We start from the raw sequence: 14,322 nt of genomic DNA on the forward strand, positions 1-14,322 counted from the left end.
GAGCTTGGCCTTGCGTGTTCCATCCGGTGGTGGGTGGCCTACCCTGTTCTCTCTGCACACAGCTTCAGCCTTATTTCAACCCTTTTCCATCCTGCTCTGCTGCTCTAATCCCAAACTTTGTTTCTTACCAGTGTTTCAAGCTCTGCAATGTACCCCATTCCTTCCCATCAGCTCTTTGGCTGTAATTGTAGAAATACTGGGCTTTTGAGAAGAGACTCTGTCAGGTATCCACATGCAGTTTTGGCCTTTGCTTGATACCCGTCTGCTTCTCTGCTGTTCTTTTTAATTAAAAGGGAGAGAGGTATAAATGTGGGCTGGAGACAGGACTGGGGCCATCAAGACTTGAGCCTGATTCTGGCTCTGGCACTGAGTTTCCCTCTGGCAAGGGGGAAGTTCCTCAAACCTCCTTTTTCACTGGCTCTAATGGGTAGCCCAGGCTGTTTCTTGGGAACATGTTAATATTGTTGAAAATGCTAAATATTGAAAGTATCTTCTCAGCTATCTCCTCAGCCAAACAGCTGTATTCTTTGGCAAATTCCAAATTACTTTCTGTCCCTCTGGTTTTGCAAGGTCCAGGGTAGGATATCCTAGTTTTCTTCTCCCTGACCATCTTCAGGTAGCTGGCCCATTTTTCATGAAAACAGGAATATCAGGCATGGACATTTATTAATTGTAGCTGCTTAAAAAAAAAAATTCCCAAGCAAATCTCAAGTAGAGTGTGGTTATGAAAACCAAGGCCTGTTGCCAATGAAAGATGTGTGTTTCCACTGTGGGCCATGTGCTGTTGTGTAACATCTTATTCTTGATCCCTGGATAATATCCAGTGAGCAACTGATTTGATTTGGGGCCTACAGTTCCTTGGGAGCTGTTTGTAGCCTTGGTGGGAACTAAATGACTCTATAGAGTTTCCATCCTACTTGGTAAATATGAGAGTGCTACTGATGAATATTCAGGCTGTTTTTAAATATTTTGCTATTAGAAACAAGGCTGTAAGGAATACACCTGCACATATCCCCATGTGCACATGTGCAGCTTCTCTAAGACAAATGGACCTAGGAGACGGTTTTGGTCAGTGGACATGCACGTCTTCAGCTTCACTAGATCTTACTAAATTGCTGTCCACACTGGTCCTAATCATGTACACTCTGCAGAAAAGGGTTAACATAGCAGACCTGAAGCTGCTGTCTTTAGAAGGGCCTGCTTGCAATGTTGACCCTTGGCCAACGTCTGGGAATGTGGATTTCCGGAGTGCTCCCAATGTTCTTTAACTGATCAGGGTGTCTTATGTGCCTAGACTGTGCAGACAATGTGATTTATGCCGAACCCTTGCTTTCCCTCTGGGAGTCTGGAGTTTTGGAACATTCTAATTAAAGTGTTCTTATGTGACACAATAAAATCCTTGGGTGCTGAGTCTCTAGTAGGCTTCTCTGGGTGGAAGCATCACACACGTCACTGCATTTTTGCTGCTGGAGAATGAATGTACTCCATGTGACCCCTTATGAGAGGGAAAAGGCATGGGGAGCCCATGCATGGATCCCTCCAGACACCTCCCATGCTGTTTTCCCTCATGATCCGGCTGTGTATTCTCACCATGTCGCTGTAACAAATCTTATCCATGAGTATAACTGTACACTGAATCCTGCAAGTCCCTCTAGCATATCTCTGAACATGAGGGTGGTCTGGAGACCCCTATCACACACTCTCACCAGTGGTGAGAGTTCACATTGTCCCATGACCTTGCCAAATTCAGTATTGTTCACCTTTCTAATTTTTGCCAACCTGACAGGTGTGAAATAGTATCCCCTTGTTATTTGGATTTTCATTTCCTTGATCACTAGTGAGGTTGTGCATCTTTTAAATGTTTAGGGGCTATTTGAGTTTCCCCTTCTGTGAAGCGCCTCTTCATACTCTTTGCTCATTTGTCCTTTGGGTTGTTTGTCTTACCGAATCATAGAAATTTTTTACATCTGGATAATAATTCTTTGTTCATTATGCACATTAAAAATGACTTCTCCCTGTCTGTGGTCTGTCTATTTTTCAGGGTGTGTTTTGTTTTATGGAAGTTTTTCATTTTGATGTATTCAAATTAATGAGTCCTATGGGATGTGTGTGTGTGTATGTGTGTGTGTGTTTTGTTGTGTGTCTTTGGAGAGGCTGTATGAAGTACTTATTAAGAATACAGGCTTGGGAGCCAGAATGTCTAGGTTTAATTCCCAGCCCCACCATTTACTGTGCCATTTAGGTCAAGTTAACCTCTCTGAACCTTAATTCATTCATTTGTAAAATGGAGATAATCACAGTTCCTGTTGATTAGGTGGCTGTAAAGATTATATGATTAAATATATTGAGTGCTTAAAACTGTCTCTGGCACATAGTTCTCAGTGTTAGCGACCAATATTATTGTTTAAGAATTTTTCTTATCCCCACATGATGAAAACAGTATCTTATGTTTTCTTCCTAAATTTTTCAAGTTTGGCTTTTCAAAGATGGTCTTTGGTACTCCTCCCTTTCTTCTTTTGATCCCTTCCTTTCCTGAACAAATCATTCTTAAGGCTGTTAGGTGGAGAGGAACAGGGCAGGTGCCCATATGGGGCTATGGGGGAGCCTCAGTGGCCTTGAGCAGGGGTAAAATCCCAAGTGCGGTGAGGCGGGTGTGCATGGAGGAAGGTGGCCTGGTGTGGGAAGTAAGACCCCGATCAGGTGGGGGTGGCCCGGGTGTGGAGTCAGAGCCTGAGCAGGGAAAAGAAAATGTGAGTAAGGGAAAAGGGAAAGTCGTGAGGTGGGATCCGTGGGGGGGAAGGGGGGACAGTGGGAGAGACGGGAGATGCGTTACATCCAGGGTCAATCAAATAAGTAAATACATAGGTAAATATATTAATGATAGTGGGGGCCAAGCTGTCAGGAAAGGGAGCTAAAAATATGGAAAGGGAGAAAATTAAAGTGAACTCTGGTGTTAGATTGGAATTGGAGGTATCGGTGTGAACTCATAATTGTCAATATATACATTGATATGTAGAGGAATAAATATACATGTAAATGGATATCTATCTACACATGCATATATACATATTCTCTCCCTGTCCACCGAGAGAGCCTAGATGGTGGCTTCTATAACGTACCTTCATTAAAAGGAACCAGGGCTCCTTGGGGGAATAGTTGATTCTGGGCTGGGAAATGGCCAGATGAACGTGGAACATCTTGTGCCAGAGAGCAAGTAAGTGCTCACAGAATAATGTGAAACACGGCAAAAAGACACAGAAGCCATCTCGACAGATTTCCACTGGCAAGTCAGGGGCAAATTGAGCAATAAAATAAACAATACAGTAAAGAATGAAATCCATCGAATGAAATAGAAACTGTGAATTCGTACAGCTGTAAATAAATAAACGAATGTACTAAGCATTTGATGAAGAAGGGATCATTTACATGGTATTAAAGTACCTCCTCACAAAATACTTATTAATTACAAAGGGAGAAAGGGTAGTTTTATGGTGTAGGAGACTGGCAGACATCCCCATAAAGTGATCAAAGTTAACATCTGTAGTAACAGCTCAAATTGAAATTGCATGCCATCTAGTAGGGTGCGACCGAAAGGTTACAGTATCACTTCTGAGATATTCCTGCCAAAGACACATAACCTGAGTCTCATTATGAGGAAGCATCGGACAAGCCCACATCGAACAACACCACAAAATAACTGGCCTATAATCTTCAAAAGACTGAGGAACTCTTCCAAACTAAAGGAGACCAAGAAGACATGCCAGCTAAATGCAACATGCAATTCCGACTTGGATCCTTTCAGAATAAAGGATGTTATTGGGATAATTGTTGAGACTTGACTGGGGCCTGAGGACTAGATGGTGATGACGTATCCATGTTGCTTTTCTAATATTAATGGTTGTATTGCAATCACGTAGGAACATGTTCTTGTTTGAAGGAAATATGAAACTATTCAAGGGCAATGAGGCTTCAGGTTGGTAGTTTTCTCTCAACTGGTTCAGATAAAATTCTTTCTATTACACTTGCAACTTTTCTGTAAATTCATGATTGTTTCACGATTTAAAAGTTATTTTACATAAAATGACTTTTTATTTTTTAAAAAGAGTAGTTTGATCCACTTGGAACTTGTTTTCATGTATGGTGTGAGATAGAGAGAACTAATTTTATTTTTTTTGTATTTTCATGTAGATAACCAGTTGTTAAATACAAATTTAAAAAGTGAAATTTAGAAAGATATTCTAGGCAGAGGGAAGAGAATGATTAAAGACAAGGAGACAGGAATATGAGGATCGAATTTTAGGGGTTTGGTTTGGCTTACTTATAACTTATATATGGACTGACAAGGGTTAAATCTGGAAGGGTAGATTGGGGCGAAATCATAAAAAGCCTTTATCGGGGCCTGCCCAGTGGCGCACTGCTACAGTGCGCCGCTTGGGAAGTGTGGCGGCGCTCCTGCTGAGGGTTCGGATCCCACATAGAGACCAGCTGCTCACTGGCTGAGCGAGGTGTGGGTGCAGCACTGGGGGTTGCGATCCTGTTGCCGGTCCCGGCCCGGTACGGGCACGACACTGAGGGTTGCGATCCGTTGCCGGTCACAAAAAAAGACAAATATAGGAAAAAAAAAAAGCCTTTATTGCCAAAATAAGGGTTTTGTTCTTAATTCTGTAGGTTATGGAGCCCGGTACGGGCACGACACTGAGGGTTGCGATCCGTTGCCGGTCACGAAAAAAGACAAATATAGGGGAAAAAAAAAAAGCCTTTATTGCCAAAATAAGGGTTTTGTTCTTAATTCTGTAGGTTATGGGAACCATTGAAAACCCTAGTAAGCAAATGTTCCTCTTGGGAAGCCTTCTCTGCTCCCTCCTGCTTCTTGCTAGTCAGGATTGAGTGCGCTTCCTTAGGGCTCCTATAATTCATTCGTTCATCTTCCCTCTGTCTCTCCCTCTCTTCTTCCCCCTCTCCTTCTCTCTCTCGATTGCATTGACCTGATCTATTTTTCTGGGACAGCTTTCCAACCAGAGTGACACTGGGCCTTTTTCTAGTCTCCTGGTGGCTAGGTGTTCAATAGTGGTTATTGAACAGACCTCAAGAGCTAAATTTCAAGAAGCAGGGTGTAGTATCAATGGATGTGGGAGAGGACAGGCCAGCCCACACGGAAGCTGGAGTATAAACCAGGCAGGAAATAGTTAAAGGCCCGCGTCAGAGAAAGGGCAGTGCTAAAACTAAGGCAGGGACAGTTGGGAACGACCTTGTAGTATTGGAAGCTGTTTCCTGGCAGATGGCGGAATGTGGGGGAGGAGCAGTGGAGGAGGAGGAAGAGGAGGATTCTGAGGTTTTAAGCCTCTAGGACGGGAGAAGAGTCATGCCAATAACTGAAACAGGAAAATTAATCAGTTCAGGATCTCAGAGAGTGAGGACAACTACAATAACAAAAAGTGTGAAGTTACGTTATAATTGCTTAGCAGTCTGTAGTTGTCGAAGCTCATCATCTTTCCCCAAGAGCCCAAATTTAAAAATGAATCAAACTACTGACTTTGCTATTTTGTTTCTATCGAGCTTCTTCGGCAGTCAGCTGAGGGAGAGAGCATGGATGTTCGGCCCCCAGGCCCCTGCTGTTAGGTAGGAATTGATGCTGTGCCCAGGAGGTGTGCTGCTGCATGAAGCCAGGTGGACGGATCCAAATTTAAAAATGAATCAAACTACTGACTTTGCTATTTTGTTTCTATTGAGCTTCTTCGGCAGTCAGCTGAGGGAGAGAGCATGGATGTTCGGCCCCCAGGCCCCTGCCGTTAGGTAGGAATTGATGCTGTGCCCAGGAGGTGTGCTGCTGCATGAAGCCAGGTGGACGGAAGAGGCAGGTAGAAACCCAGGCTCAGTTACACCTTCCTGTAGGCTGGCTGCTGTCGCTAGTTGTTGCTAAGCATCATCTTGTACTCTGTGGCATCAATCAAGATTGTACCCATTCTCTGTCCTTAAGACATCTGCTGCCTCAGCTAAACTGGAGTTACTTGAAGTCCCTATTATAAAACAGAGGAAAGAGAACAAGTGGTATTGCGGGTTCCTAAAAGGCACCTGGAGCTGCTTTGGATGTCCCTCCAACACTAACCTCCGATTTCTCACTAGAACAGGGGTGGGAACAGCATGGCCTGTGGGCCACCTGCAGCCTTGCCCATTCCTTCATGTGTTGTCTGTGGCTGCTTCCTGCTACAACAGCCTAGTCTGCACAGTTGCTAGCAGAGACTGTATGACCTGCAAAGTTGAAAGTATTCACTACAGGGCCCTTTACAGAAAAAGTTTGCCGATCCCCACGTTAGAATGTTAACATGAAGACAGAGGTGTGTCTTGTTCGCTGCTTTGTTCCCAGAATATGGAGCATTGAATGCTTTTGCCCCTCTTCTGCCCTCTGTTTCCTCTCTCCTCTCCCTTGTCTCTGACTCCGTTGCTTCTCGGGTAGCTGTAAGAGGACCGACTCAGCAGTCAGTATCATTCACAACCAAAGAGACTACCAAGCTCTGCTGGAAAATGAGGAGAGCACCATGGCCAAGCTGAATGCCTAGAATGCTGCCTGACAGGTGCTGTCCATGCAGTGCTTTGTAGATGAGATGTGCCCCTGCAACCTAGCACGACCCAAGACTGGGGTTTGGCCACAACAAGTTATAGTCCCTTACAAAATTTACTAAAGTACAAAACCAAGAGGCGGGCCGTATCCTGAGCAAAGCTTCACTCGTGGAACACGTACGTCTGAACCTCAGTATCAGGCACCTGTTCAGAAATTCCAGTGTGCATCGTGATGAGCTGGAGCCCCAAGGAGAGCACCTTTTGGGGGTCCTCAATGCTTTAAGTTATAAACCAAGCTAAAAACACTGCTAAATAATGACCTTTGTAATGACTGGGTTCAAATATTGACTTCTTGGCTTCCTTGGAGTTCCACATTGGCCTGTGGTGGTGCAGAGCTGGCTGCCCCCTGTATCACCCCCCTCTTCTTCCCTCCCCTGTCTTCCCAAGGGACCTCACAGGCCCTGCCTGAGTAGACGCCAGCCTGCACGATCAAGAAAAACCCTAGACCCACGAAAGAGTCCCACGCAGGCCTTAGAAGCAGACTTTAGATCATTTGGACAGGGAATCCCAGGGTTCTGGGTCCAGTAGGAATGTCCCCTGGGACCTGTGGACTCTGCCCTGTGACAGTGAAGCAACCAGGGGACAAGAGTGGGTCCACAGGGAAGGCTGGATGGCAGCCAAGCAACTTAATTTATCTGAGACTTGGTTTCCTTGTCCATTAAAACAATGTAAACAAAACAATTATAAAAAGGCTTAGTTTTTGAACCACTGAGATATTTTCTAGCTGTATAAGCCCATGGTTTTATGAATCTAAAACTTCTAGTACCTATGCTTTCCCCAACTTGACAATTACCTTGGACAAAATGTGGTAGCAATTCTCCCCTGTAAATATCACAAGTCATGAACTGTTAATCCCAAGGGCCCTGCAGAGGCGTTGAATACCCACGTTGAGAAAACCAAGCCCCAGAAAGCCTGGGCCCAGTGGTCTTGAGTCCTTCTGGTACCTGAAAAAGCTATCCCACAAGGCTGACACCGCCATATTTCTAGGGGAAGCCTTCTGCCTTTCTCCAGATGCCCTACAGGCCTGTTGGTGCAGAACTTCCTCCTTGCTGGCCGCAGTGCAAGTACCCAGGCTGTCACAGAGACCCTTTCCTCCAAGCCCCAAGTGTCGCCAATGGTGGTCTGCTCCACTTTTCCCTTCCCGTCTCTTTAGGCGAGCTGTAGTGGCAGGCACAGGTGAAGCTCTCTGTGAGCTTTGTACTCATAGTAAAAGACACTTGTCTTTTGACCTCAGCTATTCTACAATATGGACTCCCCAAAGAAGAACCAGAAGTTTACCAAGTCTGACAGCAAGTTATATGTCTGGAACATTTCATTTCCTTGGTGGTCTTGTTTTCTGAATTGAGTCTCCAATTCCTCCTCCTCTTCTTTATAAATCTTTCTTATTAAACCAGACTGGGGGATCTGTCAATAAATTAACATGTTCTCAGGAGATCTGAGCAAAGCTTACGTCTTGAATACTCCTCAAACCCAAGCAAACTTCGAGTATGTCTTTTCCTCCTAGACTTTTTTCCTGATTGCTTTTGGTGATTAAGCATGGCATCCCTGTTGCTCCATCTGCCCTTTGCTGCTTTTTGGAGGCATGATTTTCTTGAACTTATTTCTTTTTTTTGTATATTATTTTTGCTGGGTTTTCATAGTTTGCTGGGTTTTGAGTTTAGCAAGTATTTGTTGAGTATTTTCTGTGTGGCAGGAGCTGGACAAAAAAGACACAGACCTTGCTCTTGGAGAGCTCAGGTGTAGTGGAGACCGAAGGTAAACTGAGTTTCCCCCCAAAGAGGTGGTGGGAGGATTTTACCCGAACCCAACTCTTTTCAGTCCTTGATGCCTTTCCAAAACTCTCACAACTCACATGAATATCTGCTAGTCCCTCCTCCTTGTTTAGTCTTCTTTCCTGTGTAGCTGCTAATTTAAATTTCAAAATTTAAATTGCCAGCATGCAACAGTGTGATGTAAGTATCAACAGCACACTCCTGGGCTTTTCCAACTTCTATTCTGACCCTGGTTAAAAGGGCTTATAGTTTTGGTCATTGGTAGATTTAAAAAATAGTCAAAACCAGACTAAGCTGTGAGGCTACCAAAGTAGTTCTGTACTCTCTATCGGCAGTTATTGGCCTAGCATTGACTAGCTGCAAAGCAGAAAGCCAGTGGCTGTGCAGGATTTAAAGTTGTGTAGCCCTCTGCCCTCCGTCTGCCTCTGGAGAAGCTGAGGTACAAATTTTTCCACCTTGTGCTCACTTTCTTCCATGTCATCTTCTTGGTAACAGCTGCTGGGCCTCAGCATCTTTCTCTTCCCTGTCTCTCCCCCAACCCCCAACTCTGGAGTTGTGTAGCCCTCTGCCCTCCGTCTGCCTCTGGAGAAGCTGAGGTACAAATTTTTCCACCTTGTGCTCACTTTCTTCCATGTCATCTTCTTGGTGACAGCTGCTGGGCCTCAGCATCTTTCTCTTCCCTGTCTCTCCCCCAACCCCCAACTCTGGAGACTATCCACAGTATAACATGGGTTGAGCAGCATTGCTCTAGAAAGCGTCACACAGCAAAGCCTTCTGCAGGTCATGGAAGGGGACTGACCTGGCAAGAACATCCATTTGCTCTCCTCATCCACAAGTCTTTTGAAAGGTTTGGTTTAAAACTACTATTTCCTGATTCTGGGTGAGCTTTTATGTGAACAACTAGATGTCCTGAGAGCCATTCCCTTCTAACACCACCCCAGAAGACACACACTTCAGCTCTGTGGAAAAGGCACAACATAGTATGAATGAGGCTTTGGCTTCTTTAAATGGTTACAAAGAAATGTCTCATATCCAACCAAGGACCAGCTCTCACCTGCCCATGCCTCTTTGTCTTCTGTCCTAATTAAATGTATGAGGTAGGCACTCAAATAATCTGGGCAAACAAACATGAAACGTAGATTCAAATAATACCCAACTGACAGTGGATAATGTTTACATGCATTGCCAGCTGGGTGTTCTCTTCAAACCCTACAAAGACTTGATATGGAACATTAAGACTAGTCCATTCACTTCTACCCAGTGTTGCAGATTCTTGCCATGACTAGCACTCCTGTGGCAGTAACTCCCACAGGAGCTTATGACAATGACGGGGAGCTGCACACACCCACAGGGAATGTCTAAAACTATACTAGATTGTGCACATGCAGGAGATCAGTGAATTAGGATAGTTTGTGATGAGTCTGTTTGCATTTTATTTCTCCTTGAAAACAACACACACATGCACACAGGTGCATAAACAGAGACAGAAAGAGACAGAGAGAGAAAGCAGATCCACTTGAAACGAGAGTGATACCAAAGCCAAACCTACTAGTGGGATGGACTGGGATTTCTGTTTCTGTGGTCTGGGTGAGGAGGGTTTTGTACTGGTTTGGCTGGTCGGTTTCACCATCAGGTGTTCCAGGGGAGCAAGTCAGTTTTCATTTCCTTCTGAAAGAGCCTCCTTTTGAGTTCACTGCATGCTCCTCATGTGTTTGTTTTCTGCTGCAGGGGGATCATGTATGCTGGCTGGTTCGTTCAGATGTCCCCAAGGGCAAAGGCTCCTGCACTTCCGCTGCCCAGAGCTCCTTTCTGGCTTTGAGGAACGAGCAGTGTGGAAGGAGATCACGCCTGTGGAAGGAGATCAGATGGACTCTTGTCATCTCGGTTTTAGATTTTAAAAGATAAAGAGTTGTCAATCAGTCTCTGAAGGAAGCTCAGCTGAGGGCACTGTGATTCTATCAGATCACAGGTGGTGGGCCACATTCGCTTCCTTCTCTGTGAAACGATCAGAACAATCTCTCAGATCCCCCTGAGTCTAAGATCTAGACATTTGTTACAAAGACTCACACCCCTGTGTGCACGCATGCTTACATCTTGGATTGTTTTTTAGCCCCAGAAAGTTACCATGCCCTTACTATCTTAAAAGCCGAGAAGTCATAATTTAGGTCAGCTCTGAGGTGCAGAATTCCCTTTGACCACTTCCTACACAGATGGCTCCTAGGAAGCATAGCAGTATGACGGGGGGGATGGGATGCTGGGGAGAGAGTTGGGCTGGAGTTCAGGATAGCAGGCCCCAGATCAAAGCTCAGGCACTAAGTCGGGCTCCTTGAGAAGTGGGCACCAAGGTGACCTTTCTAACTGGAGAGACACTGTCTCCAGTAATAAAGTACAGATTGAATTCCTAAACTAATACCCAGCTGTGGGGTGGGGAGTGTGGGCAAGGAGAGGGTTGAATAAGGGCTTGCCCAGTCTAGACAAAATTTGGTTTTGCTGTAGTTTATCCAATTATCTGGTTTAAGATCACACATCCCCTTAAGATGACTAATGCAGTATTTAGGGATGAGAACATGCTTTGAGGTGGTGCAAGGATCCCAATCAAGGCTGTGGGTACTTCTGAAACTAATTGATAAGGATAAAAGTTATATGGGGAAACTGTAACAATGCGTAAGAGTAAGGATCAGAAATTGATCTGAGTTGATCCTGATTTTGGAAAGTACATGTGATGGTCATGCAGTTATTAACTCATTTGGGATGTTTCTAAATTGACTGGTCATATACAAACCATTTATCTATCAAAACCTTGATCCTCACCTGTTTTCATAAATTCGGTTGTGAGATTACATATGACCTAATCCCAAAAGACATTTTCCAGCACTGAGTCCTTCAAAGAATTTAAAAATGCTCTTGATAAGCAGATACACTGATCCCTAGATAACAGAACGTCTGTGTGGTTCCTGCTCACAACCTGGAGCTGTGAAACCATCAGTCTGCTGAACTTCCTGAAGCTTAGCTCTCACATTTGCTAAGGAGCAAGTTGTGAATGTTCTCTAGAGCTCTTTGAGAGAAATTACCTTTTTCTTGTTTGTAGGATACTTTAAGAAAAATCATTTTCAAAGTGGTTTAATATAAACAAGAATATAATTACTATTGATTTCACTACAGACTTATTTATATGTAACACTATACAGAAGGATTTTTGCAAACCTATGTAAAGATAGTACGTCATAAAGACAGAGTTAGGTTTTTAATTAAAAAATTACTATAAAGATATACCAATTTAATAAATGTGTTGCAGTAGACTTTCTAACATTTGTAAGCAAAAATGTGTCACAGTAGAAACACAATAGGAAAATGATCACCTGCAATAAGGGGAAAAGTTTGGAATTAGCTGCTGCAGCTCATAGAACATCAGCGCCCCTGGCCTGGCCTGGGGTGATCTGGTATTAGCCCTTCAAGAGGGAATGTGCCCAGTGGGGGTGGGAAGACCATTGGTACTTCTAGGAAACAATGTTGCTGCCCAGTGATGTATTCTGAGTTAAAAAGGCATTCATAACTGCACATGGTTTTCAAAGAATAATTTTCAACTAGTGTCAACAGCAGCTACAAGATCTATAAGTAATAAACAGTGTCTAGAAAATCTCAGCAAAACTAACTTTCCCTGGACAGGTGCCTTTGCTGAGGCATTTCTGGTCCCTCTGGGGGTTGGGGGGTAGGGGGGGACAAAGTTAACCTTGCTAAGTAGCCATTAGGTCTGTACTGTTCAAGAGGAAGAGGAAAAATTGTCACAGGAACTGCCTTAGAAAGTATTTCAATCATTAGCTATATTTGGTTTTTCTTGCAATCAAGAAATTGATCAGGAGGAATGAGAACTTTATGGGAAATAAGGTTTTAACATATTTTTGCTCATGGGAAAAATGCTTTGATTTGATTTGATTTACTCTCCAGGTAAGTCAGGAGAGAGTGTCTGAATTAGTTCATTTCTTTAAAAATCCCAGGCTTAAACCAAGGCACCTGGATGCAGCTGCCTCCTCCAGTGCTTTCTCTAGCCCTCTCTTTCTGCGGAGCTGGGATCACATGGGCACTGTGCCAGCGCAGGAGCCTGGAAGCATCAGTCCCAAGAGCTATCACAGGCCAGAACACACACCTTCTACTGCTCTTCCTCCATCATCTTGATATTTTTATAAGGAACGAAGAGCCCCCTTCCTACAACAGACAATAATCCTTGATCTAACCAAATGTGTCCACCAGGGACATGGCACGCCAGTTAATTCCCTTCCTTTGAAACTCAAATGTTATGACCAGACATAGATGTCAGGTACCCAACAGTCAAAACCTAATATTCTCTCCTACCTTCCCTGCTTTCTATTTCCAAACTCCCAGGTGTTGGGTTTTTTTTTTCCCTTGTTGTAAGGAAAGCCAAGAAATTTCTTTTCAAAAATGCTCTCTTGTACCATCCAAATGATTTCTTGGTTACAACAAGAGCCACACAGCTACTGATTGAAAAGTCCTGCAGTGCAGAACTGGTGGGGAGTGGCAGGGATACCAAGAAAGTTCTTTTCAAAAATGCTCTCTTGTACCATCCAAATGATTTCTTGGTTACAACAGGAGCCACACAGCTACTGATTGAAAAGTCCTGCAGTGCAGAACTGGTGGGGAGTGGCAGGGATGCAGCGAGAATGTGGTGGAGATGTGAGGACGTGATGTAGGTGGGGCTCTCTGCAGGAGACATATCTGAGTCTTGGGGCACTTCAGGACCAGTGGACCAGCTGGGCCCCTGAGCTGAGGATCTGCCTCAAGCAGTGGGCTGTGAAAGAGCGGGGGTACCTTGGCTTGACGGCTGGCTCCGGCAGCTCGAGGGTGCAGAGGGAGGTCATGAGTTTCAGTCTGCTGTTTAGCAAAATTCACAAATACCTGGAGGCAAGAGAAGAACAAGAGTCGATAGATGTTTCCAGAAAAACGGCACCCGGCACCCACCTACCCACTTTGCTCTCTATTTTTCACATTTAACATACAGCCCTGCTGGTGTGGCTGTGTTCTACCCAGGGGGCCTGGCCCATCCTCAGAAGCCTGGCCACCAGTGCCCCAACAGGGCTTGCTTCTTAGACTCCCAAGCTAAGTCAAGGGAGGTCCCTGTTGGTGGACTCAAAGGACTAAGGGCACTAGATGCTGGGGTAACCAAGGCAAGGCGGATTCTTGGCTAGCAGTGTCCATCTCATTCTTGCAAGAAGAAACACAAAAAAGGTAATCAATCTCTCTTCTGTTCTTCATTTGGTGTCCAATGTGGCTACGACTCCTGCTCAAGCCTTTACCTGCTTAAAGTTGACAAGGAGATATGGGTGGACCAGCCCCTTAAGAGTCCATGGAGACACCTGTTTCCATTGCTTTAGTGAACTGTCTTTAAGGATGTTTATTAAAAAACAGAAAAACAAAATAAAAAAAACCTAGATACAACCCAAATGTCGATTGATAAATGAATGGATGGATAAGCAAAATGTGGCATGTACGTATAAGGGAATATTATTCATCCTTAAAAAGCAAGGAAATTCCCACACATGCTACAACAGGCATGAACCCTGAAGACATTACACTAAGTGAAATAAGCCAACGATTCCACTTATATGAGGTACCCAGTGTAGTTGGATTCATAGAGACAGAAAGTAGAACAGTGGTTGCCAGGGCTGGGGGGAGGAGAGAATGGGGAGTTAGTGTTTAATGGCCACACAGTTTCAGCTGTGCAAGATGAAAAGAGTTCTGGAGATGGATGGTGGGGATGGTTGCACAGAAATGTGAATGTACTAAATGCCACTGAACTGTACGCTTAAAATTGGTTGAAGGGCCGGCCCGGTGGCGCACTGCTACAGTGCGCCGCTTGGGAAGCGCGGCGGCGCTCCCACCGAGGGTACGGACCGGCCGCTCACTGGCTGAGCGAGGG

The 14,322-nt window shown here is 44.6% G+C and overlaps 1 protein-coding gene across 1 annotated transcript in view; it reads right to left on the minus strand.

Moving 5' to 3' along the window:
• Positions 1-9,797: 9,797 nt before the first annotated feature.
• The window catches only part of ABCA4 (ATP-binding cassette, sub-family A (ABC1), member 4), a gene marked incomplete at its 5' end in the record, with an annotated part of 119,813 nt that continues 115,288 nt past the window's right edge, over positions 9,798-14,322 (minus strand). Inside the window, 2 exons of the mRNA XM_008585325.1 lie at positions 9,798-10,238; positions 13,215-13,301. Of these exons, the coding sequence (XP_008583547.1) occupies positions 10,233-10,238; positions 13,215-13,301 (93 nt within the window). The remainder of the gene's footprint in view (positions 10,239-13,214; positions 13,302-14,322) is intronic.

Source organism: Galeopterus variegatus, unplaced genomic scaffold, assembly GCF_000696425.1.
Source record: "Galeopterus variegatus unplaced genomic scaffold, G_variegatus-3.0.2 Scaffold3517, whole genome shotgun sequence".
NCBI lineage: Eukaryota > Metazoa > Chordata > Mammalia > Dermoptera > Cynocephalidae > Galeopterus > Galeopterus variegatus.